The following is a 27,255-nucleotide window of genomic DNA, read 5'->3' as shown; positions in this document are numbered from 1 at the left end:
ATGCAGAGCAAAGTCAATGTTTCTAGAACCACACACGGCAATACCCTCGACTCAAAAAGGCGGAGATGGAAGATGTTAAATCCAATGTTCACAGACGGGAGGTAATCCACTGCGGATGCAGATGTAGCTGACGCAACCCGGAAGTGGCTGGTGTACCGCCTGAATACGAAGCGAACCAGCTGTTCCGAGAAACAATCAGAGTCAATAGAGATCATATAATCCACAATGAGCGATACCTGGATTTACCACTCACGAAAAGGAGAGAGCCGGAGAAACCCGAAGGCAACTGGTGTACCGCCTGAATACGAAGCAAACCAGCTGATTCCGGGAAACAAACAGAGTCAATGAGGATGGCAAATATAATCCACAGGCGAGAGGATCCCGGGTGAAGACGAGCCTCTGGACGCCGAAAGCCAAACCTGAGGTAACTAGAGAGAATACACAGAAACGTCCAACAAGACAAGGCTGGGTAGCAAGACAAGCCAAAACAATGAGCATGCAACGAGAGACAGGACGGCGTGAAAATATAAAGGGAAAAGTAAACAAGACACCACCGGTGAACAATTACCGAAACGAGCGGGCGGGGTTAGTGAACACATGAGGAACCGTCACCACAGGTAAATAAACAAACACATACCCCACACACCACCATCGATCACCCAGAAGTCATGACACACTTAGTATGCAGCACTAAGTTCAACCTCAGCGTGCAGTAACATCATAACTCCTGACTACTCCCCCACTCGCTCAAACTTCCAAAAATATTACTGCGCCCGAGGTCGAAGTGCTGCAAACTAAGTGCTCTTCCGCCATACAATATAGTTCTTATTTTTATCCGCTTCAAAAATCGTCACGTTTTATTTTGTACCACCATTACTTGTGTAACTACTCATGTAACAGTCTTTAAATAGAGAAAACATGGAAGTGTTTGGTGGCTTCTAAATTCATCCCTGTTTGGATCCTAAGGAATGAATGGGGCTAGGCTAAATGCTAATACATTCACAACACGCTGTACAAAGATTAAGTACACGCATTAATAAAAGATAAGTATGTATTAATTCGTCTAAGGTGAGGTAAAAACATAGTAAAATATTGAAAACTGTGTTGTTTTCCTTTAAGACTGGTTGTAGACTGTGAGAATATTCTCTAGTCTGTTTTTAGCACTGAGATGTAGCATGTCTTTCGAAACACTTGGTTAAAGCCCAAGGAGCATTCGCTTCTGTCCATCAGGGCAATTTGTCCATAAATAGCACAGCACTGGTGCCTGATGCCTCATATACCGCAAGTAAGGAATCAATATCATGGTAACAGCAGAGTCGATGTAATGAGGAGAGTTAAGACAGCTATAAAGACAAATTGAAATAAATGTACTACTTTAAGGTGTAGTACATTCAAACATGACATTACTGTTATCATTTACTCAGTTCTTTTTCTGCAGTCATAGTTAATGGGAAGTGAAGCTTTCAAGGTTCAAAACCAGTAGTTTATATAATTTATATAATAAATATAACTTTAGACTACTTGAAATATAGCGTATATGTGAGATGTAACATTTTGATGTATTTTTTTTTACATAATTTTTAACTCTTAAAAAATCCAGTGCCCATTTTAATTGTATAGACGAGTAAATTCTGCAAAATTTGTTTGGCATAGAGAAGAGAATTATGCAATTTTGGACTAAATAAAGAATTGGTTTTGGGTAAACTATCCATTTAATTGCAAATGAGCACCGTAAAGGTTGTTATTAGCATCTGAAGAGTAAGTATCTGTGTCTGTTACGGCCAGTGGCGAGAAGCTGTATATATTTGTCTGTCTCTCTTTCTCTGCCTCCTGCTCCTCCTCATCTGTCCATCAGATCAAAGATTCAGTATCATTACAGACTCCGTAGGTGACAACACAATCACCATCTGCACACAAACACAAAGAAAGAGTGTGTGGGTTCATGCGAAAGAAGGGGGAGGTGTTGGGCGACGGTCAATCAGCTTGGCTCAATATGATGAAATGTATTCATGTGGTATTTGTATTAAAGTGCGCTTCAAGTGCTTAACAGTAAACAGAGCCAGTGAGAGCATTTGTGTGGATTTGGCACTTTAATATTAATTCAGCACAGGAATTGATAATGAAAATGCGTCTTATGAATTCACAGAGGCGTGTATTATCAACCAAAAAACTCATAAAGTATATTAATTCGGTTGAATTTTAATTTATTTTTTAGTACTTTTAAATTAGCATTAAAGTAAAGCAGCTTTACAGTAAAAAAATCATGGAAGTATACATTTTATAAATAATAAATATAATGCATTTAAATAGGGATTATTTTATAATTATCATTTTATTATATATGCAGAAGCATTGCAGGTGATTGGTTGCTAGGGACAACTTTCAAATATAAAGCTTAGTGAGATCACGATCAAGTATACCAAATAGTTGTTTAATAATATTTTAATTTTATATAGTAGTAATGTAATGATATTCATGCAAAAATATTTTTGTACTGTTTATTCAAAGGAACTTTTTTTACATTATCTGTTTAGTTGGAAAGAGACATCTGCACCCCTTCTAATGTGACTTTGGGCTACTATGTCTTGAGAGGGAAGACCGTGATTGTAACTTCTGTTGTTATGGACACCTTATCGTTGTTTGGGTTTGACAAGCTATTGGATAACATCAGAGAGTATGTTCCTGTAGTTTTGGCCATCCCCAATCCGGTGGCACCTTGGCTGCCCAGCCTTGGCATCCACTTGCAACTCAAAACTGGTAAGATTCGTTCATTTGTTATTTGCATGGAGTGTGAAAACTATGTAACTTTAAAGGCCCTATTTTAACGATCTAAGCACAATGTCTAAATCGCATGGCGCACGGTCTAAATGGGCGTGTCCGAATCCACTTTTGCTAATTTAACGACAGGAAAAATGTTTTGTGCGCCGAGCGGATGGTCAAAAGGGTTGGTCCTATTCTTTTAATGAGTAATGGGTGTGTTTTGGGCATAACGTGCAATAAACCAATGAGAGTCTCAGCTAATCCCTATTTAGATGACGGACTTTGTAAACTGAAAAACTAAGCAGAGGAAGAAGATCCCCAGTTTAAGATTAATGTTAAATAATTGTGTTGTTTTTCACTTGTATTGAAATTGTTATTTTTTGTATTAAAACCTTAAAACCTGTTTTCTTTTAGTCATGGAAGTAAAAATAGCAGGCTTTTAATTTCTGTAAATGTATGGCTATCCAATATCATCAAAAAATAATTTACAAGTATGTAAGAAAAGGTTTGTACTCTAAAAATACTTTATTTGTAACAAACAGGAGATAAAGAATTCCCAAACGGCTCTCCGCACGTTTCAGCACTTGGACAGCGGCATGAGTTTTTTTTAAAGCATTATTTAAAAATGTTTCTCATCTCACCATATCCACAGGTACAGAGTCATCATATACAATAAATATGTGGGGTAGCATTTAAAAAAAAACATCTAAAAACAGATGCATTTGTTTAAAGCAAAGCATTTATTTACTTACCAGGCTACAGGGTGAAGCAGCTCTTTGTGCCTTCTAACGTCTCATAATTAGTCCTCATTTATGTCCAAGAGACTCAATAATAATCTTTTACATTTGAATGCTTTAATTTTTCATATTTAAAAGCTTTTTGTCCTGCTGCGCATCCATGTGTGTGATAAGCAAACCCGCGTTGTTGTCACGTTTATAGGCGCATATTACTAACGCGCTCATTAAATAACATAAAACATATTGCGCCATTGACTTAAGACTTTAGACCAGGTTTTTGTTGGTCAATGGCATAGTCTATTTTAGTTGCCTCAAAATAGCAATGCGCCAACAATGCGCCTGAACACGGTTTTTAGATCAGAACGCCCATGGGCACAAAAATGGGCACAAATGCATTTGCTATTTAAACAACGTGGCGCTAAACTTGAAAATGATTATTGCGCCGGGTTGAAACTAGCAAAAGGCACTTGCGTTGCGCATTGCGCTGCATTGCGCCGGGTGTATGATAGAGCCCTCAGTCTTCATTTATAAAATTGAGTTTCATGCTTCATTCCCTTAAAGTCCTCTGGACCATTTATCACTTAAAACTCATCTTTGAGCATCGAATAGCATACGCATAAGTAATTTCTTCATGCTTAAATGTAACTTTACATTCTTGACTTACATGGATCAATCGCGCAAGCTCGGACCATAGATATAAATATGCAAATGAGTCCCCGCCTCCTCTCAATTACAACAGCTCAGACCATAGATACTGTATATATGTACATAGATGCACATTCGATTTGCAATTTCATACCACGCTCTTGGAAAGCTCAAATTTTATTGCGAAAATACTTGGCAAAGTTGTTGAATGATGAATTTGTGTATAGTTTGACTTAAAGCTTATTACAAACACCACATAGACATATAAACAACAATACAAACTTGATTTTTACCACAGGGGGACTTTAATAATGGACAGCAGGCAAATTACGGTACATGGCCGGGTTAAATGAATCAGTTCTAACAATGATTAATGGCACTATTGCTACTTTATTGGATTTTACTCATGGTAGCTATAACTGGAACTGACACATGAAATCTATTCTCGTTTAACTCTTCTTATTGTTCCTACAAAGTTCTCAGGTTTGTCGGGCCGTCGGATGACATCAAGTCTTGCGGTTTCATCCAAATGATGGAGCAGCGGTTGGAAAATGTGTTTGCTGAGGCACACGAGAAAGTGGAGGACTCTTATGGGACTCTTTCGGTTGAGGTAGTTGTTCATTTGAACTCGAAAAATTAATTTTGATAAATGACTTACCTTTAGAGGACTATATTCCTCTGAGGACTCGTTTGGACTTTGTGTTTTTGGACAGATTCTGAACACATATCAGACGGGGAATTCATTGGCAGTGACTCTGGTGTATGTAGTGTGGAATGGCAGCGTTCCTCTGAACGGTACCATAGCTAGCGGTCTACTTAACCAGCTGACTGCCGAGCTGGTGGGCTACTTTATATTTTTCCCCCCTCTGATCATTGCTGAGCGTAAGTTACGGTTACTGTTTACTGTTTGATGTTGTTTATATACCCATCGTGTGTGTTTACATGTTAACATGGTAGTTTATGTTTATTTCTGTTTTAATTCATTACATTTCATTTCTCTTGAGGTTGGAGATCTTTGCAGTTTTGATTGATCTTGAAATGATCTTTGCTTTATCCAAGATATATATTTCAGGAATGCAGATTAAAGATGATACCGATTTTAATTTTCTGATAAAAAATAAAAATAAATATCCCATAAATCAATGATTTGAGAACATGCAAGTTAGAGAGAGATCAGGTTCAATTCAATTCAGGGGTCAGTTTTAACAGATCAACATAGCAAGAAACAAGACGAAGCGAAAAAGGGAGAGAGCGCATCCTGATTGGTCTCTCTTTTGATAACTAGACCAATTCATTTTTTTACTGTGGGCGGTCTTAAAATCGGCCTCTTCCTCTCTCTCTTTTGTTCAGTATACGACTGTAGTAAAAAAAAACACAGGAAAATACTGCATTAATTTCATAGCAAGTACATCAAAGTGTACCCCTGTTTAAAAAAAAGTAAAAATAATGAGTTTTAACGTGTTATTTATTTATTAGATGTAATTTGTTTTGATAGCATAGCAGAAAAGTTGTTAAAAGGAGCTACGCTATTGAAGTCATAATATGATAAAATAATGTATCAATTATATTAATGTATAAATTATTGTCTTGGGGGGTTTGCAAATACTTCCTGCTGTAACGTACTAAGCTTTTAACTATATAAATAAAAAGGCAAACAGGATTTGGATAATGGTTTTATAATTATTATGCATAAAGATTTTATGACCTTATAATATGAGAGACTACATTGCATATTTGTTTTATTAAGTTTTCATTTATCAAAGGCATATTAAAGGCATGAAAGTGAGTAAAAATAAACTTCATTTAAAAAATAACAAGTTTGTACATTCGCAAGAGCTCTGTCTCATCCAAAATATAAAGTCATGCAGGTTTGAAACAATGTAAAAGAAAATAATTGATGACTGAACTTTCACTTTTAAGTTACTGTCTCTTTAAATAAAATATTGGCCAGTTATGACAGATAGAATAAATATAAAAAAAAATGTATTTGAATGTTTATAAAACCTATTAATTTACCCAGATTCAAAATTACATCTCACCATTCATTTTGAAAATCTTTGAGAAGCATGTCAGGAATTCACGAGGCGGAGAACCCAGATGCAGACGTTTTCACACAAAACTTTATTTACAATAAAAAAGGTCCGCAAGGGGGCAAAACAACTGACAGAACTCACACATCAGGAAACATGGCGTCATACGGGACAAAACGTACCAGTACAGGACAGCAAACACAAGGGCACGAAATAGGGGAGTAAATATCGACCAATATGGTGTTTTTATGGCCAATGCCAGTACCGTTATTAAGATAGCTGTATGGCCGATATGAAGCCGATATAACACAAATGCTATTACAGTAAATAAAAGAAAAACTGAAAATTGGTGAAAATACATTTGTTATGCATAAAATGTATAAATATACCCTTTTAAAGTACTTTAAACATTTTCAAGACATAATTAATGTGCATCTGACATCTCACAGTACTATTTGAATAAGTGTGTTAAACTACCGTATTTTCCGCACTATAAGGCGCACTTAAAAGCCTTTAATTTTCTCAAAAAATGATAGTGCGCCTTATAATCCAGAGCGTTCCCGGCTCCATCCGTTAAACGTTTGACTGCAATATCTTTTATTCTATGCGCCTTATAACCCGGTGCGCCCTATATATTAAAAAAATTCTAAAATAGGCCATTCATTGAAGGTGCGCCTTATAATCCTGTGCGCCTTATAGTGGGGAAAATACGGTACTGTGGTGTGTGACACAACATAACGTCTTGTTAAAAAGTGAATAATGATTGGTCATGCTACTGTTTGTCAGACTTTGGTTTTACATTGTGTGACACTGAGTGTCCTTTTTATTATAAACATTAAAGTAATAGAGAAATATAATATAAAAAAGTTAAAATGTCAGCCGATATATCGGCCTCTGCAATATATTGTCCTATTACTAGTCATGGTCCTGCCACAAGGAGCAAAAACTGTGACAATAAGGCAGGACCATGTAACAGCATCCAAAGTTTACTATAAGCTTTTTAAATGTGAAAAAGTATAAAAGATTGCAGTTTGTATCCTCTTGTACCTGTTCTTATGATCTTTTCCCCTTTTTCCACAGCTCTAGAATACCACAACCTTAACACTTCGGTTGCAACCAGAGATTACTGGGTAATCACAGGTAATTACCTTAATGCTTCAACTACTACAAGTACCAGTGGTACCAGTACCCAGAAAGCCATTTACCAGCGTGAGTTATGCGATTAAGTGTTTCCGATGTGTTTTTCCTTCTTTTAAATACAGAGAGAGCCTTTTTCTTCTTGTGAAGTATTGATTTATTATTTAGTTGCCCCCATCAACTGATTTAGAGAGATCAGACCGAATCAGAATATTGAGTGTGAAAAATCTATTTCGAGCTGTGAGGAGAGGTTCTTGCACATAATGTTCTCCCCGTAGCCTTGGCTGGACCGTTTTCTCTTTTTCCATTCTTGACTTTTATCTCTGTCAGATCTTCTATAGTAAGGTCAGGTCTACAGTAATTGCATTTTTTAAAGATTTAAATGGCAAGAATGGTAAGTTCACTTTGTCACCTTCATCTCTTTATCTTTTTTCTTTCTTTCTCTGTCTCCAGTTATTCAGGACGTTGACAGCTCTTCTCTTGAGGGGAGTTATCAGAGCTTTGCTAGTCTAATGGAGCAGCGGCTGGCCGAACTCTTTATGGTGGCCAGTCGACACAGCCTCCGCATAAGGAGAGCCACAACTGTAGGCGACTGCACTGTCCAGGTCTGAGATCACCAATCTGTCTATCTATCTGTTTATCTATCGGTCTGTCTGTCTGCTTGTCTGTCTCTATGTATTTTTATCTGTGTGTCTGTCTGTCTCTGTACATCTGTGTTTATATCTATTTGTCTGTCTGTCTGTCTGTCTATATCTATGTATCTATTTGTCTGTCTGTCTGTCTGTCTCTATCTGTGTTTTTATGTCTGTCTGTGTTTATATCTAAATATCTCTATATATGTATCTCTGCTTGTCTGTATTTATGTCTGTCTAAATATCTCTATACACTCACCTAAAGGATTATTAGGAACACCTGTTCAATTCTGTGGGTGAAAATGCCTTGTTGATGCTAGAGGTCAAATGAGAATGGGCCGACTGATTCAAGCTGATAGAAGAGTAACTTTGACTGGAATAACCACTCGTTACAATCGAGGTATGCAGCAAAGCATTTGTGAAGCCACAACACACACAACCTTGAGGCGGATGGGCTACAACAGCAGAAGACCCCACCGGGTACCACTCATCTCCACTACAAATAGGAAAAAGACAACAATTTGCACAGACTCACCAAAATTGGACACTTGAAGACAGGAAAAATGTTGCCTGGTCTGATGAGTCTCGATTTCTGTTGAGACATTCAGATGGTAGAGTCAAAATTTGGCGTAAACAGAATGAGAACATGGATCCATCATGCCTTGTTACCACTGTGCAGGCTGGTGGTGTAATGGTGTGGGGGATGTTTTCTTGGCACACTTTAGGCCCCTTAGTGCCAATTGGGCATCGTTTAAATGCCACAGCCTACCTGAGCATTGTTTCTGACCATGTTCATCCCTTTATGACCACCATATACCTATCCTCTGCTGGCTACTTCCAGCAGGATAATGGTTTCTTGAACATGACAATGAGTTCACTGTACTAAAATGGCCCCCACAGTCACCAGATCTCAACCCAATAGAGCATCTTTGGGATGTGGTGGAACGGGAGCTTCGTGCCCTGGATGAGCATCCCACAAATCTCCATCAACTGCAAGATGTTAACCTATCAATATGGGCCAACATTTCTAAAGAATGGTTTCAGCACCTTGTTGAATCAATGTCACATAGAATTAAAGCAGTTCTGAAGGCAAAAGGGGGTCAAACACAGTATATTAGTATGGTGTTCCTAATAATACTTTAGGTGAGTGTATATGGATCTCTGCTTGTTTGTATTTATGTCTGTCTAAATATTTCTATTTATGGATCTCTGTCCGTCTGTCTGTCTGTATTTATGTCTGCCTCTCTGTCTGTATTTATGTCTGTCTGTATTTATTTATGTCTAAATATCTCCATATATGGATCTCTGTCTCTCTATTCATCTATCTACAGAATTAATTGTGTGTAGATAGATGAATAGACAGGCCGACAGACCAACATTACATATGAAATTCTGGGAATAAAAACGCAATCGTCCGTGTCTCATACAGATGGTCAGTATCCGCCGACTCCCCGGTCCCAAGAATCCTGCTGAAATGACCTACTACGTACAAGTAGATGGTTCTCCTTTAGCGGGCGCCTCTGCTGCTAAGACCCTAAACACGGTGGACTCTCAGACCATGGCTCTCACGCTGGGCTATTTCGTCCAGATTCAGGCCGAACGTATGTATATATTTCATTGCATGTGATAAATATGTTGCATCTAATCTGTAATGACATTACATTAGTACAAACTGTGGTGCTTGCAATGAGATGGTATTACTTTTAACGTGATTGAATATTTAAAGTAAAGGAATAGTCCATTGGCATGGTGATGTCATACGGCTGATGTCATTTTATTTACATCACCCAAAGGTCTATAAATAAGCTGATCAGTTGTTCAAAGACTGAAAATGTGTGCTTTTACTTTTCTAAGTGATCAAACATGCAAAAACGATACAGACTTGCAGTGAGGAAAGAACTCAACCCCTATGTAGGTACCAGAATATCATTTAGCGACCATCCAGAGCATCCTAGCAGCCACCCAGATACCCTAATAACTGCATTGCAACATGACCATTCATAACATAAAATGGACAATGGTATACTGTATATCATTAGGAAAACTCTTTATCTTATTTCGTAATGAACCAAAAATTCTCCTTTGACTTAATAGGAACACGGAAGCTCGTGGCTGACACAGCATGATAATGCAGACTTATTTTTCATAATGAGGGGTATAACCGTCTCATACCAAACCACAGGGGGTTCGCGTGTAAAGAGCTTCCACAAGTTTACCCTGCTCAAAACTGAGGCGTCAAGCCCAGTTTGTCTGCCTGAGAGGAGCAAAGCCCCGGTTCTGTATGAATAAAACACAATCAGACCAGCAGTGGGGGTTTAATCTCTCAGATAAGAGCTACAGCCGAAAGACAGATTCAGATCATTAGGCGCTAACCACAGACAGGAGGAGACAGAGGGACCTTGGATTACTGTAACAGAGAGTGATGGAGACATTGGTTGAAATGATATGACAACATTGAAAGTGAGTTGTGTATTTGTGTCTTTCTGTTTTATATACAGCTGTAGTGAAAAGTTTACCTAGTAACGTCTGGATACTAGCAGTCCTTTTACCAGTGTCTCTAGTCATGGTCCTGGTGGTCATGGCGGTTGCCATTATATGCAGGAGAAACCGAACCGTCTTCAAGACCAGCGCGTTTCGCAATTTCCATGCCCGGACCAAGGTAGGCTCTTTTGAACCTGCACAGCTGTTTAGATGAACGCAACACTGTGCTAATTATGTCAGCATCATATTAGTGCTAAACGCATTAAATGTGACTAAACCAGTGTTGTGCATGGAAGTGGTGATGTCATAAATGTGATGTCATCTCATTTTGACCAGCAGTAGGACTTTTATTAAGGGCTGTCAAGTTCACATCAAGTAAAAGATATGCAATTATAAAAATGCTACTAAAAATGTATTTTAAATATTTCAATAATTTTAGTAAATTAACTTCCAAACTAGCAATTAATTATACCCCCTAGGTAACCCATATCATGTAATTAATCAATTGCACTTGATCAATTGACAGCCATACTAAAAATATCTACTTGTCTTTATATCAGTTACACAATAGCTTATAAAATATTTTTATATATATTTAAATCTATATGATGCTGAACATACCCTTCTGAAATATCACAATGCCCCACAAATGGTTTGTGATGTAACCTGTATGAGCCACGCTATGTAAAACCTTGGAATGCCACATTTCACTTTTAAATGTCTCCTACTTCACTACTTTTCCTGTCCAGACATCATATCGAAGAGATGGAAGTTATCACCACCAGGTATTTCTGTCTTGTGCATGATGCTTGGCTGCATGTTTATAGTTTGGACATCCTTCTAGTTGACAATGAATCTATAGGTGCCCACAAAGCTGTTTGGGCGGGTTAGTGTATTGGAGGTATCTGATCTGAACAGTTTATATATATCCTTCCTCTTCATTTGAGATTACAGGAATATAATAGTGGCCATATGAAAAGCTCAAATGATATCTCTTTAATATCTCAACTTTTTCTCATTGACAGCAGTGAGATTAAATGGAGACTTAAAAAAATCAGCTGATATATGTGACCCTGCCTGTGAAATCCCAGCTAAAGTCATTTTTTGTGATTTACCGGTTTCTACATACTGTAAAATCATCCTATATCCTACCGCTTCGGCGGCTGCGTCACACATTAGCGCAAAGTCACTAGCATGCGCTTGTGGTAAACAAATACCAGTACGCAGGTCATAGCAGGAAACACACTGTGCGGTGATCATGATGAATTTATGACTCTCAGAAAACTATCGTAGGCTATCTTTGAACCCAAGACTGGGAAAACGGCCATCTTTGAGCCTCTCTCACTGTACGACATAGGACCACCAATGAAGAGCCACGATCACAGAAATCGTGACGTTTGTTTCACAATGGCAATCTTTCGTCTGGGACAGCCAATAATTGTGCGGTGTATCTCGGGCTTTAATGAATCAGAATAAAGCATTGAACAGCCCTGTGGTATAAAGTATAATATTAATCTGCATGTGTAGGTAGATGTGTTACAGCAAAAGTATTATCTAAAAGGGACTGCTTCTTTCCATTGTAATGAACTGAACGTAAAATGTACGACGATGGGCGCTGACACTTTACGCAAAACGTCAGTTTGAAGCCAGGGCATGCGCAGAAGGAATCGTCTGTGGAGGCGGAGCCGCAGTATCAAACTTCCGCCCAAATGCTTGCACGCCAAATTCAACCACGCCCCTTGAACATCTTATTTGACTAGCTGGCTAAAATAAGGTAATTTAAATACAAGTCATTTTGTCGGTGTGAAATAACACAGAAATCGAAAACGAATAGTTAGTTTTATTTCCAATCTTCCCTCGAAGCTCCGACAGTCTGTTCAGAGAAGCTGTCAATCACAAATGCCAATCATTACCACCTGCCCCGTTTCTATAGCATCAAATTATTAGCTAAAATGAAACTTATCACAAAAATGAACAATTGAACATATATCAGCATGATAACAACTACCTTAAATGACCAAAACCATCTTTCGGAACATTTTATTGGAAGAGAGCGGAGTTTATGACTGGTACTGCTGCCAGGGGGCGATGAAAAAGCCAGCAGCTTCACTTTTTTTGTATGAGGCACACCCAGTTAATGTTACTACCATATAAAAAAACTATGAAATACTATTTTTCATTTTTGGTGAACTTTCTAACTTCTCATCTGTGTTTTTTACTAATGTAAAAATTAAATATGCAAATCACTTATAATCATGATAATCGCCCCCCTTGATCCTAAACCCAGCATTCAATGATCTAAAAACATTCCTTATTCTTCCCATTAAGATCTCCTTTCAGGAACACGGTTTTGCTAATGCGAGTTAATTCACGTTCCGGTTCCACTGAAGTGCTCCCATATTAGCGTAAGGGATTTTCATGACGGTGGATGAATGAAAACAAAGTAGAGTCAAATAAGGAAACAGACTGCAGATACAAGTGATGAAAAGTCACAGCTGAACAGAATCTATTGCATGTATGTCTACCTGCGTGCTTTGTGCTTCGACCTGTCGATGTGTTTGTACTGTACAGCCCTTGTGTGTTTTTCCAGCTTGTATGCACAATGGCAGGTGAGATCATCCTTAAACCGGAGATTGGACTTTGATTAAAATAAGATTTATATAAAGGGGTCACGGCCCCTCATGGGACACAGGCACAGTCAGAGCGTATTGATGCAGTATGTTAGTGCGAACCCCCTGAATAATTAATCACGTCTGTGTGTTCATATTTTTCCCGTTGACACTGTAACTACGATGCTTTTTATGACCCATAAGGCACTTTGGCTCTACGCAACCCCTTCTGCAGAAAATGTATCCATAATTCATTTAAAAAATGAGGTGATCCATTGCTTTTTTTTTATTTGATACCCTAAGGCAACTTGACTCATCATACAGTATGCGGCATCTGTGAAATAAAGTTCAACTTGAAATACCTTTGGTGCATGAATAAATTAGGATAACCAGCATTCCATATGGAATAATGTAGAAATGCCGTTGCCAAATGTACATTACTTGATGTGGTTTGGCATCTACCTTCTTCTCTATTGTCTGATCATGCTGCATAATTTCTCTTTTGCTGTATCCAGCCTGTGCAAGGTTTCGACTATGCCAAGCAGCACATGGGACAAACGGGTGAGGAAGGTCTCACTGTTACAAAGGACACCCTCGTCCTATCCCTCCCGGTACGGGACGCACCTCTGACACAGGACAGGACGTTACAGGATGGGACCGCTTCAAAAAGACCCCAGTCGACAGAGATGCACCTCAGGTGAGTGCTTCGCATATTTTTAGATGCACCAAATGGAATAAGCTAGTATTGTACTGTATAGCGCACAACTCTGGATAGAAATCCAGAACCTTCAAAAGCTGAACATCATACATTTTTTAAAAGCTTTCCTACCTGATATGACCAGAGACTACTTATTTGAGCTGCATTTGTTTAATTTTTTATGAAGCAGACGATGGGGTCTTAAATATAAGACGCTGCAAAAACAAAATCCAGACATCTGTGGGAAGAAAGTGCTTATTTTTAGCTACGCAAACCCACCAATACCCCTAACATCTAAAGCATTTAATTCTTCAGATGAAATCTTTAGTGTGTTGTTATTTATTTGCTCCACTCCTGTATAATTTCCTTATTGCACAAAGAGACAAACCTCCCGAGGTCCTGCATGAAATGCAAAAATGAAATGTGGTAGGAATTTATTCGTCTGTCTCGATTTGGCAAGCAGCCTTTCAAGGTCATTAAATCTCGCCACCTCTCATCTACCGCATCTCTGGGTTACTTAACCGCTCATAAATACCCCTTTTCTTCGTACGATGGAGAATGCGACAGCAAAGGGCGCTGATCCTTAAAATCAATGCAGCGTGCGATAGCATCTCTATCTCCCGATCTTTCTCGACTACTCTCCGTGCTTATTAACCGGAATACAAATGCATTTCTTTTTGTTATTTCTCCTGAGTGGCACGATTAAAAGCAAATGAGCCTGCAGAGAACGGGGCTAAGGGAAATGATCATTTGGATAAGCAAATGTAATAAATATGCATGCGGGGTTCAAGCGTTTACCGGCAGAAAACCTGGCAGAGATGGAGACAGACAGAAATGCTTCAAAGAGGTGCATGCTGGGATGCTTAGTACGCTCACAGCCACAGCATCATGTATGATTCAGTGTGCCTGTAGGCTTGATGGGTGAAACATCCACACACACACACACACACACACACACACACACTCACTCCACTGCCTGCCTGCCTTCATTAGACCTAGAAAGTGTGTGTGTGTGTGTGTGCGTGTGTGTGTGTGTGTGTGTGTGTGTGTGTGTGTGTGTGTCCACCAGGGTTGGGTGTTATGTGCATGGCAGATTGTTGGCATGCATGCAGTGGAGATTAGCAGATTTACTGTTAAATGCATATTTTGTTGACTGTGCTTTATTACCCTCTTCTCAGTGAGAGAAGGGTTTTAAATGAAGAAATGCATTTATTTCTCACAATTTTGATGTAAAACCAAACAGTAATTCTGTTTCAGTAATTGCTATGAACAGCTCTTTGGGTTTTATATAAATTATACCGCCAGTTTCTCAATTTAATGAATGCAAGCTGTTAACTTAAATGAGTGATTATTTATTATTAGAAATTAATGCAATTTTTAAGTAACCATTTGTGACCCTGCCTGTGAAAAGTAAATTTTGGTGATGTACTGTTTTCTACCTAAAATCATCATACCTAATTCTGTAAGATCCAAAAGATCATGTCAAAAAATTAAATTAATTAGTAAAATCAAAAATAAATAATAATATAAATCGAGAGTTACGTATGTAACTACGGTTCTATGAATCCCGGATGACCGCCAGAGGCGGTGCTTAAGCACTGAATGATCCATCTCGCGCATGCGCAGGTCGAGTGTTTATACCAACAAAGTCACCCGTGACCCCTGATGCCTAAGGAGAGTCTATAACTTCCGGTGACATCAGAGGATCTGTTCCTACAGAATCTTCTCGCGAGTACACAGTGATTCTGAGTGACAGAACGCTCTGGCGGTCATCCGGGATTCATAGAACCGTAGTTACATACGTAACTCTCGTTCTATTTCATCCCTACTGACCGCCAGAGGCGGTGCTTAAGCACTGGATGACACATACCAAAAAAGTCACGAGGAATTTAGCACATACCTTATTGAGAGGAGAGCACAGAGTCCGGCAACAGGACCACCTCCAGTGGATGGGGGGTGGCGACATTCACCCGGTAGAACCTGGAGAAGGTACTTGGGGATGCCCATGATGCCGCCTCACAGATGCGCTCCAGGGGCACGCCGCGCAGGGCCGCCCATGAAGTTGAGACCGCCCTGGTAGAGTGGCACCTCACCCCGGATGGCAGGGGGTGACCACCTCGTTTATATGCCTGGGTGATTACATCCACCACCCAATGAGACAACCGCTGTTTGGAGAGAGCACAGCCCCTTCTAGGACCACCATAGCAGAGGAAGAGCTGGTCTGACTGCCTTATACTCGCAGTCGCGACCACGTAGGTTTTGAGAGCCCGTACGGGACACAGCCACTGTAATCTATCCTCCCCTTCTGGGGGAGTAAATTGCGCCAGGTGGATAGGTTAGTTAAGGTTGGATGATGACAAAACCTTCGGAAGAAAAGCTGTATTCGGCCACAGGGTAACCCCTGAGCCATCGGAGTTCCACCGCAAACATGAGTTACTCACAGAGAGCGCATGAAGTTCCCCAACACGCTTCGCTGACGTGATAGCAAGGAGAAAGGCAGTCTTAATAGAGACCCACTTCAGCTCTGCCTGAGCCAGGGGTTCAAAGGGAGGTGAACATAGAGAATCGAGCACCAGGTGCAGATCCCAGGCTGGGGCGCGCTGTGCTCGTGGGGGGCGTAACCGCCATGCACCCTTCAGAAAAAGAGACACCAATCTGTGACACCCCACAGTGTCGTTGTCCACCCGAGCATGTCGAGAGGAAATAGCTGCCACATATACCCTCAAGGTAGCCGGGGACCGGCCGCCATCCAAGAGTGACTGGAGGAACTCTAGAATCTTTGGAACTGAACAGTGCACAGGGTCCACATCCCTGTCTGAGCACCATGTAGTAAACAGCTGCCACCTGTTCTCATACTGCGCCCGGGTAGAAGGCGCCCTTGCATTCAATATGGTATTGCAGACGCCATCTGAACACTCAGTCAGCAGCGGGTCGGGCCCTGCAGTGACCAGACCCACAGCTGCAGGCGATGAGGATCGGGATGCCAGATTCGGCCCTGTAACTGAGACAGGAGATCCCTCCTGTCTGGGAGGCGCCACGGTGAACCGTTGCAGAGACTGTACAACAGTGGAAACCATGTTCTTCCCGGCCAGAAGGGGGCTACCAACAGTAGCCTGTGACCCTGCTGGAGGACTCTCTGCAGTGTTGGAAGAATCAGAGGGATAGGTGGAAAAGCATAGAGGAGACCCTCTGGCCAATCGTGTGCGAGAGCATCCTGGCCCAGAGGGCTGCTCTTCTCCGTCCAGGAGAACCAGAGGGGGCAATGGGTCGATTCCTCTGAGGCAAAGAGATCCACCCCTGCCCTGCCGAAGATGTCCCAGATGCTGAGGACCACATCCGGATGAAGCCGCCACTCCCCCGGCGGAGGCTTGCAACGGGAGAGTAAGTCTGCCGCCTGATTCTGCTCCCCAGGCAAATACATCGCCCTCAGGCTGGCCAGGTGTGGCCCTGCCCACAGCAGGAGGTCCTGGGACGCCTGCAGCAGCGGTGCAGACCTGGTGCCTCCTTGGTGGTTTATGTGAGACACAGTTGAGACATTGTCTGATCGCACAAGCACATGCCGGCCTCCCAGGAAGGGAAGAAAGGCCTGCAATACCCTGTGCACAGCCCGCAGTTCCAGAACATTGATGTGCTGTGAGCGCTCCCGGACAGACCACAGCCCCTGAGTTGTTCGATTCTGCCACACAGCACCCCACCCCGAGAGAGAAGCATCTGTTGTGAGGATTTCCCGACGAGATGCAATGGAACCCAAGGGCATGCCCTGCAGGAGAAATGACCTTACTCTCCATGGGGCCAGAGCAAGAAGGCAACGATGTGACACCTTGAGTTTCCTGTGTCGGTGCCACTGGACATCTAGATGAAAGCCGTGCAACCACCTCTGGAGGGGACGCAGCGACAGCAGTCCTAGAGGAATCACGGTAGCGGCAGCCGTCAGCTTCCCTAGGAGGCGCAAAAACTCCACATAGCGTAACTGCCTGCCCTCCCGAAACAGGAGGAGGAGGTGGAGGATGTCGTCCACCCGCTGTGGTGATGGGCGAGCCTTCATGGTGATTGCATCTAGAGTCATACCGAGAAAAAGCGTGCCCTGCGATGGAACCAGGCAACTCTTTGTAAAATTCACCCGGAGGCCCAGGCGGGCCACATGGGAGAGAAGACACGACGTGTCCAGTGCCACTTGAGACTGGGATGGCGCACAGATGAGCCAGTCGTCCAGATATGGGAGAATCTTCATGCCCCGCGACTGCAAGTGCGAAAGGGCTGCCGTCACACACCTGGTGAACACCCGAGGGGAGAGGGAGAGACCAAATGGGAGCACTCGGAACTGGAAATGGCGCCCTTGAAAGGCAAACCGCAGAAACTGCCGATGGTGTGGAGCTATAGGGATGTGGAAGTAGGCATCCTTGAGGTCTACTGACGTAAACCACTCTCCTTTGGCAATTGTACGTAGAACCTCTGCAGTGGTCAGCATGTGGAACCTCAGAACCTTCAGGAACCTGTTGAGACCCCTCAGGTCGAGGATAGGACGGAGTCCGCCATCTTTCTTTGCTACCAGAAAGTAAGTTGAGTAGAACCCCCCGGGGTGCAATAGGGGATCTACTGGCTCGATGGCACCCTTGTCCAGGAGGGCGGACAACTCCTGGGTGAGGGCTTGGGCTTTTGCCGGGTCGTTTATGATGGTCATCTTGACCCGGCCATGGGCTGGGGGCCGGCGTCGGAACTGAAGTTTGTACCCGTGGGTTAAGGTTGAGAGCACCCATGGGTCCCTGGTGGAGGCAGCCCAATAGCTGAGCTGCTGCTGGGAAAAACAGCCGACGGCCGACCCCCGGGCTTCAGCGCCGGGGTCCCCGGCCTCTAAAGGTTCCAGAGGCACGACGGGTTGGAAAGGACTGAGGTTGTCCTGAGGGCAGCCGGTCAGGCACCCGAAAGGTCGGTGCCTGCTGCTGAGCAGGCTGTGGACGTGGGCGCAGAGACCTTAGGTAGCCCCTGGGGTGAGCCTGTGGACGAGAGCTGCGCTGTGGGACAGCTGGAGGACCTCTAGGCCTGCTAGGAGGCGGAACGCTTCTCTGAAGCCCGGACAGCTGCTGTCGAGTCCGTCCGGCTTGGACCGTGCGCTCAAGCGTTTCCAGAGCTGCGGAACCAAACAGCTCCCCTGGTTCCACCGGAACACTGCGGAGGGTTCTCCTACAGGCCTCAGTGAGAGGAGATTGTGCCAACCATACCTGGCGGCGAGCCTGCACAAGAGTAGACATCAACCGCCCCAATTCCCTAGACATCAATGCGAATGCTTGTAGTGAAGCATCGCTAAAGCTGTGGACAGAGGCATCCAACTCAGTCTCCTGCAGGGAAGTTGACAAAGCGAGCATCAGGTGGGACATGAAGTTACCGATGCGTCCCATGCGAGCCGCTGCATCATAGGCCTTACAGAGCAGGTCATCTGTAACCCGGCACTGGGGACGAGGGCACCTAGCGTCCGGCCTCAAAGCCTCATCAGGTGAGATGATAAGAGCCGCTATTGTCGGCTCAACTGCTGGCATGCGGTCCAATCCGAACTTCTGTGCGTCCTGCATGGCTGCCAGGGTCCGGCCATCGGACGTTGCATGAGAGAGGGCCTTAGAATCCCTCCAACATGCCTGCAACTCCCTCAAATACTCCTCCGATGGGGGCGCAGTAAAGCTGACGGAGGCTGGGACACGCCTGAAAAAAGCACTGGCCGGAGCCGGCTGAGTTTGCGGGACGTCCAACTGGAGACGAGCAAGAGCCATACGAATGATGGCTCCCATAGAGCAGTCCTCAACACCACCAGTAGAGCTATGGGTTGAAGAACGGGAGCCGGCCGCAGAAGGTTGGGAGGCTCCCATCTGTGGAAGTACCTCTGGCTCATATTCATTAAACTGGCCAGCTGAAGCTGCCATGGAAAGCACATCGTCCTCCGACTCCAAGGAGGCTGCCGAAGGGACAAAATCATCTGGCGGCTCTGCTCCAGTCCCGGACTGGAAAGCCAGGAAGAGGGACTTCATAGTATTGAGCTCCGCTGTTAGTTGGTCCACTTTAGAGGCAAGCCGGGGTCCCTTGGCCTTTTTTGCAGGAGTGGGGCCTGCGGCCTCAGCAGCCTGACGTTTAGACTGCCCAGTCTGATCTGGAACCAGTCGCTGGGCTGGGGTCAAATGTCCAATCGACGAAGTAGAGCCCGACAGTTGCTCCACCTCAGCCAGTCTAGCTGCCCTCACTGCCCGAGGCATGATACCACAGTTCATGCAGGGGTCGTCAGAAAGACCCTCCTTTAAATGTTCAAAGCCAAGACATGAGGGACATAAATCATGGCCATCCTCAAGCTGCAGAGGAGCCATACAGGCCGAGCAGGAGTGGTTGCCAACCATGCTGGCAACTGAGAAAAAAAGGTAGCCTCGGCGGAAACGCTGCCACCAATTAGTCACAGGGGCACACCTATGCTGGGAGCGGGAGCGAAAACACTGCCTTCACCAGCTAAGGGTAAACTATCCCAACGAAAAAATAGACACAGAATGCAGTACAGATGCCGAGAGAGGGAGCGAAAGCACAACCTTCACCAACAAATGTAGCAAAAAAGAAAAAAGATTAGCTTCAGCGGGAACACTGCCACCAATCTAGTCCCTGAGGCACAAATATGCTGGGAACGGGAGCGAAAGCACTGCCTCCACCAGCTTAGGGCAACGAAAAAATAAGACACTAAACGCAGTACCGGTGCCGGGAGCGAAAGCACAACCGTCACCGCAAACGTTGTGAAGCCAGTTAAGGGTAAGCGCTATTAACAAAAACCGGCACAACCGAGTTGGCATGAATACACAAAGCGCAGTTAAGCGCCGAAACGATTAACAAAAAACTGGCACAACCGAGTTGTTGCAAAATACACAAAGCGCAGTTAAGCGCCGAACGATTAACAAAAAACTGGCACAACCGAGTTGGCACGAATACACAAGCGCAGTTAAGCGCCGAACGTTTAAACGAAAAAACCGACACAACCGAGTTGGTACTAAATACACAAAGCGCAGTTAAAGCGCAAAAAGACGTTTAACAAAATAAACCGGCACAACCGAGTTGGCACGAAGTAACTACACGAGCGCAGCTGAACAATCAACCAAAAACGCGTCCGTGTTACAACAATAAATCGCAGATGAATGAATAATATAAAGGTAACTGTTAACGTTAGATTACAAATGTCGGGAGAAGGAGCGAAAACACAGCCGTCACCAACAAATGCACCAAACGAGCAGTTATGTAAAAAGTTTGTAACTCACCTGTCGGTGGATTCCGTTGCGGCCTTTGGAGGGCGAGCAACTCGCTGCTCCGACAATAAAATGCCACAAGGCCACCAGCAACGAATGAAACACAATATCCTAGTCTTTTGCTAGCGCGGAAAAAACAACCTGCGAAGCGAGAAGATGAAAAGGAACAGATCCTCTGATGTCACCGGAAGTTATAGACTCTCCGTAGGCATCAGGGGTCACGGGTGACTTTGTTGGTATAAACACTCGACCTGCGCATGCGCGAGATGGATCATTCAGTGCTTAAAGGGGAAGTCCAATCTAGACATTTTAGCATGTTTATCACGGGTAATTTATGTCCACTTTGCATTATACATGAGGAAAAATAAATAAATTTGCACGATTTCGATTATTAGATTGATAGTGTGTTGAAGCGGAATTTTCGTAACGGTCTTTAATGGACACAATTAACCAGAATGCACTGCGCGAAACTGAGTCATTAGCTCCACCCACTAACCACTGTTCGATGCAGTCGTCAGGTTTGTTTGACTTCATGCGGCGCCGCAGGAACCGACAGCTGGATGACGTCAAGGTTCCGCGAAAGGGATTTAAAAGCAAACTCCTCCGTATGATTTCGCGAATCGCTCTCGCGGTACTTTGACGTCATCCCGCTGTCGATTCTTGCAACGCCACATGAAGTTGAACAAGCCTAATAACTTCTTTTACCGCTCAACTAGCTCTCAAATCAACTCAAGTCAACTTGAAGTTAGCCGGCAGACGAACCCATCCAAAGAGTAACTCCGCTTTAACCGTCTCTGAGGGGGAAATCACCAAAGCCCTCGATAAAAGATGACTAGAACCTGTGCAGTATGTGGATGTAAGGACAACAAATTCAGGCCACCGGGAGTTTTTATTGTTGACATCAACGCGATCCTCAGCTGACCCACCACTACACTACTTTGAATATGCAGCCAGCACTTTCGTCAGGAAGATTTTGAGTACTGTTTTCAGCCCAGTTTTTCCGCGGACTCAGGTAATGTAAAATTGTTAAAATATCTAAAACATAATTTGGCTTAGTTGTTGCTTGTTTTGTGTAACTACAGTAAACATACTACGTAGAAAGTTATTATCATGTTGTTGTTATTATAAACACGAGCAAAGCAAGCTAACGTTAGCTCCTGTGCAGCTTAAATCAAAAACGTTATCATCTACTGTCAATCATCTCGCCTCAAGACCCGCCCCCATTTAGAACATTCAGAATTAATGTAGTCGTGCATTTTTCTTCCGGTGATTTGATGACGCGTCAAATCACCGTTACTGTAGCAGTTAAAAGCTTTAATTTTTTATATGGAGTTAGTACATTTGATGGCAGCACAATCAACTACATATATGGCATGAAATATAGTGTTGGAGCATAATGTTGTTTTAGGGTGGACTTCCGCTTTAAGCACCGCCTCTGGCGGTCAGTAGGGATGAAATAGAAAGATAATGAGATTTTAACCTGGATTTTACAGACGTGTCACATAAAATTTTTCATTATTTTATATTTTCAGTTTATATTATGTATTTATATTATTTATATTACTTTGAAAATGAATATTTTTTGCATATGTTTGCTCCTTTCATATCTCAATAGGGTCAATGACATTATGTTAATTATTTTTTGTCCTTATGGTAAAGTTTAATTAAATGTACAAGATTTAAAATAAATTTGCAGATTACTTGCACACATTCTCTTTTTTGTCTAAAATTTCTGGTTTTATTTCATTTTGAAAGAATATTTGGGGGAAAATTGGAAAAATGTCAATGTGGTGTGTGTGATTTTTTTTTAACATACATTTTTACATAATTTGTCAAAGATTATTTAGAAAACAGAGCTGTTTTCAGCATATGGCAGGACAAATATTACAAAAATGCATTAAAATGTACATTTAAAATAACTAAAACAATATATATATATATATTTTTTGATGATTACGCTTACATGCCATCAAGGTGGATCAAATATTTAATATTTCTCATTCTTTGGTGCAATTGCCGGTTACACCATTTGACATTTTCAGGTCCATTCAGTCTTAACTTTCATAAAAATGGTGCAAATGTATTTTTATTGCATAAAATCAACATAAATACACTTAGTGCATTGAGATAAACCTGATGCATGCTTTTAAAACAAGTTTTTAAAAAGATTTTTGAATTTCTCTCCTTGCCAAACCGTGTTTGACCCATAATATATATATATATATATAATTATACTATATATGTATATATATATATATATATATATATATATATATATATATATATATATATATACAGTATATATACAGTATATATATATATATATATATATATATATATATATATATATATATATATATATATATATATATATATATATATATAAATTATTTTGTGATTAATTCATTAGCATGTAATTTTATTCATTCAATTCAACTTTTAAATTAATTGGCAATCAAAGCATGTTGCCATTATATTATTGGATTGCTTAGTATTACTTTTGAATATTATTTGTTGCATACTGTGCCTTTTTTCTTTCCTCACTTTCTCAGTCTTTTGTTTTACAGGTCACGTCTAGTGTTTATCTGCAGATATCTCAGGCATACTGCATGTTGGCTAGAATATGAACCACAAGCCGCTTTTACCTGAACGCTGTTGAGATGTAAAAATGCTGGGTTCTGCAAAAGAAACATTTAAAAAGATAAAAATCTATGAAATCTACTGATCTTTAATGTGACACATGCAAGAACATTGTTATACGTCAGGCACGGGTCTCTTGAGACAAAATTATCCATCCTTGCTACCATTCATTCACAGTTCTTCAATTAGTCATTTGCTGTAAACACGCGGTCCTTGAATTTCTTTTGTCTAGGCGAGTCAATGTTGACTTTAATGTGATATGCTTGACAATGACTCGCTGTCTGTTCTGATATCTGGTACACCGTGGTCATTGTTATGTTGTTTAATGTTCATTTAAAAGGCACTAAACATTGTGATTAGATGCTCACCTTAGAGCGGTGTCCGCTAAACGACATCACTGGCATTTCACACAGGTTAACAAGGGCCAGAGGGCCCTTCAAATCAGTTGTTAACCCTGCATCATACCGCATCCACTAAACTTACCATTGCCTCTGTTGCCATGGCTACCCGCAGCAGGTTGCCAAGCGAGGAAGGATCTCTTTCGAGCAACGACTCTGGGAAGTTAAACACAGGAAGAAGCTCCACAGCTCGGAGATCTACAGCACAGAAAGTGGCCAAAGAAGAACAACATATTAGAAATGGTGAGAACGAGATTTACATTGGTCTGTTTTATTAGGATTATTACCCATTTATGAAACCCATAGTGGCAATAAAACATAACTGTCATATGAAATATTATGTTTAACTGGCTAAATTAAGTGTTTATTTAAAATACACATGTAAACTATTTAAAGTATTTGTTAAGAAAAAAGTTTAAGTTGAAACTAGGAGTCGACCGATAAGTGTTTTTTCCAGACTCCTGCTCATTACTAAAGATCATGTTGACCAATAACCGATATTTTGAATCAATATATATGTCTGGTCACTGGTGTAAAAATAAAAGTTAATGTCAACATTTAGAGTATTAAGGGCTCTGACAAAACTTTTTTTAAATGCTTTTAAACAAAAATGTTATACTAAAAAGGATCAATAATAACATTAATAATAGTAATAATAACATAAAAAGTGATGGATTCGAAACAAATGAGATGGATATTGGCAGTCATTGCTCTAGGCCACAGAGTGGTGAGGTCCTACAGAGGTGGCTCCATAAGTGCCAAATAGCACATTTGAAAATTAAATAATTGTATTGGCAAATCAGCTTTGAAAATGACCTATACCAAAGTCGCAAGTTGCGTCACTGTGCCATCAATTTTGTAACGCCTCCAGGTTTTGAAGAAGCAAGACTTCTTAGTTATTACCATAAAAAATATACATAGTTTCCGTAACTTCCCCCATAGTTTTTTTATCCAATAGTAGGCGGTGTCTGTTGTCGCCATCTTGGCCACGCGTCACCGTGAGTCATTCGCGGATAACCAACAATGGGTAAAAAGGCGGGACGTGGGTGAAGCTGAGGTGGGTGGTTGATGAAACCATGCCCGCCTAGCGCGAGTCTAGTGACAGCAGTGGCAGTTCACCCTTCACTCAAGTGGCCACGCCCTTAATTATGCAGAACTTTAAGGTTTAATATATATTTTAAACGGATGAGTTACAAAAAAATTCACCCCTCCTCACAGTTGAAGGGCAAATTTAGCTATATAGACAAAAAACACTTTTTGTACCAGGCTGTAAACATATTATTTTCTACGGTAAAGTTTTAACATGGGGGTCTATGGGAACAGCCTCTATTGGCCAGTCGATGAATTGCAGTTTGAGTCATTCCGCCATGTTGATACACATAATTTTTCATTGGGTAATGGGATATCCATCATGGGATAGTGAAGTGTCATCGTATGCACACTTTAAAATCTAACCGGAAGTAGTAGTTCATACGTGTACTTTTCGCCTACTGTTTTTGGAATATTATGAATGCGGACTTACTACTCGCCTGGCCTACTGCTTTTCGCCTACTATATAATATGGAAGTAGGCGGTTTTGGACGCAACAATATGGTTGCCCCTAGGGTAATACGCATGCGCAAAGTCCCTCTCACAAAGGATGTCATTCTTTAACGGTTGACGATTGGTTCTTTTTACTGGGAGGCGGGACTAGAGCGGCCATACTGACCATTGTGATCACTCATATTCATATTAAGTTTGTGTACTATCAAGTGTGGTCCAAAAGTCTGATGCTGCGTTTACACCAACCGCGTTTCAGGCGTCAAAATCGCGTGTAGTTTGCCGCTTGAACAGTTTGAATGCATTTGCGCGTCAAGAGCGAAGTAGACGTGCGGAAAAAGCAAGCATTTGATGCGCGTCAGAGGCAAAATCCACTTCTTGTGGGAGGGGCAAGTGCTATGTGCTTGTCTGTTTGCAGGATGGCTGATGTTGATTTGCATTTGTTGAGAGAGTTACCAGTTTGTATTTCGTAACCTTACTAAAGGGGAAAAATAAACAGCGCGGGTCGATAAACATCACATGACTGAAACGTGAATTTACAACTTACCAGGTTGCCCAATGTCCTCACTGACACTCTTCCAAGTGAGGTCCTTTTTATTCCTGTCTCTATAGAAACAAGAACTTGTGTCGTATAGCTCCGGGTGACTACTCAAGGACAATATCAAGCCTTCATGCTGAATGAGTGACTGCAGGCGGGGCTGCCGCCACAGCAGCAATCAGGCTCCTGATTGGTTAACGCGGCACGAAAATCCGCCAAAGTGCAAATTTTCCAACTCGGGCGTCAGACGCAAATTCACGTGAAACGCAAAATGCAAAAAAAGCACCATTCGCGCAAATGAGGTAAAAACGCGTCTACCGCGCCACGCTAAGCTCCTCATCCGCGCCACACTAAGTGCCTCATCCGCACCGCGTGACCTCCAGATGCGCGTCAACGCATCTTCATATTGACTTAAAATTGAAATCACTCGCGCTTGCTGCCTCTACCGCGTCTGGTGTAAACGCAGCATGAGGCGAAGTTCAAAAACTGGAATCCAAAATTGAATTTATACCTTGAAAAAATAAACCTAAAGTAAGGTTTATTAGAAAATTATGATTTTTAAAAATATGAAATAAAATAATTATATTTATGTAATTTAATTACATTTTTCACTTAAATATTTAAAATTGATAATATAAAGAAATTGATGCATTTTCTTTGCAATAACAGTACAATAACAATATTCACATAAATTTGACCCTGTTAAATCCAGTCTCGCCCAAAATTGAAAAAAGAGCCTCAAGTTTGATTTCAAACTGATTTCAATCTTTGACATTACTCAATCAGGATTAAACATATCAAGGTTTTATTTTTACAGAATGTTCTTTACATTATTTATAATGATTTTATGTAGAAAACAGTAAATCACTAAAAATAACTTTAGCTGTTTTTTTATCACAGACAGGGTCACAAATAACTTTACTGTCAGTCGCATACAATCCATCTGCAAGCATTGTCATTGGAATTATCCAGGATATCTACAGTGTTAAACCTCCCTAACCCATAAATAAGTGATTAGTATTTTATATGTCCAGTATCAGACTAGTTTTTTAGCCTGCAGAGAATATAAAGCATCCCTGTGCTTTTTATTGATCCTTTATATCCTAATATTGTAATTTTATATGATTGCACTGGTCTCCTGTGTCCTGTT

General features: G+C 41.7%; 1 protein-coding gene across 6 annotated transcripts in view; it reads left to right on the top strand.

Annotated features, from left to right (window-relative positions):
• The window catches only part of kiaa1549la (KIAA1549-like a), a 70,412-nt gene that overhangs the window by 31,924 nt on the left and 11,233 nt on the right, over positions 1-27,255 (top strand). For 4 of the 6 annotated variants that reach the window (XM_065291687.1, XM_065291686.1, XM_065291684.1 and 1 more), the window contains exons 5-14: positions 2,535-2,757; positions 4,619-4,752; positions 4,856-5,024; positions 7,253-7,312; positions 7,763-7,914; positions 9,371-9,542; positions 10,440-10,600; positions 11,172-11,207; positions 13,547-13,728; positions 24,144-24,271. In XM_065291687.1, coding sequence (XP_065147759.1) covers positions 2,535-2,757; positions 4,619-4,752; positions 4,856-5,024; positions 7,253-7,312; positions 7,763-7,914; positions 9,371-9,542; positions 10,440-10,600; positions 11,172-11,207; positions 13,547-13,728; positions 24,144-24,271 — 1,417 coding nt within the window. The remainder of the gene's footprint in view (positions 1-2,534; positions 2,758-4,618; positions 4,753-4,855; positions 5,025-7,252; positions 7,313-7,762; positions 7,915-9,370; positions 9,543-10,439; positions 10,601-11,171; positions 11,208-13,546; positions 13,729-24,143; positions 24,272-27,255) is intronic. The other 2 variants (XM_065291685.1, XM_073813248.1) reach the window with 2 other exon arrangements.

This window comes from Paramisgurnus dabryanus, chromosome 23, assembly GCF_030506205.2.
Source record: "Paramisgurnus dabryanus chromosome 23, PD_genome_1.1, whole genome shotgun sequence".
Lineage (NCBI taxonomy): Eukaryota > Metazoa > Chordata > Actinopteri > Cypriniformes > Cobitidae > Paramisgurnus > Paramisgurnus dabryanus.
The sequence above is the reverse complement of the archived record's forward strand: the minus strand, read 5'-3'. Positions and strand labels throughout refer to the sequence as shown.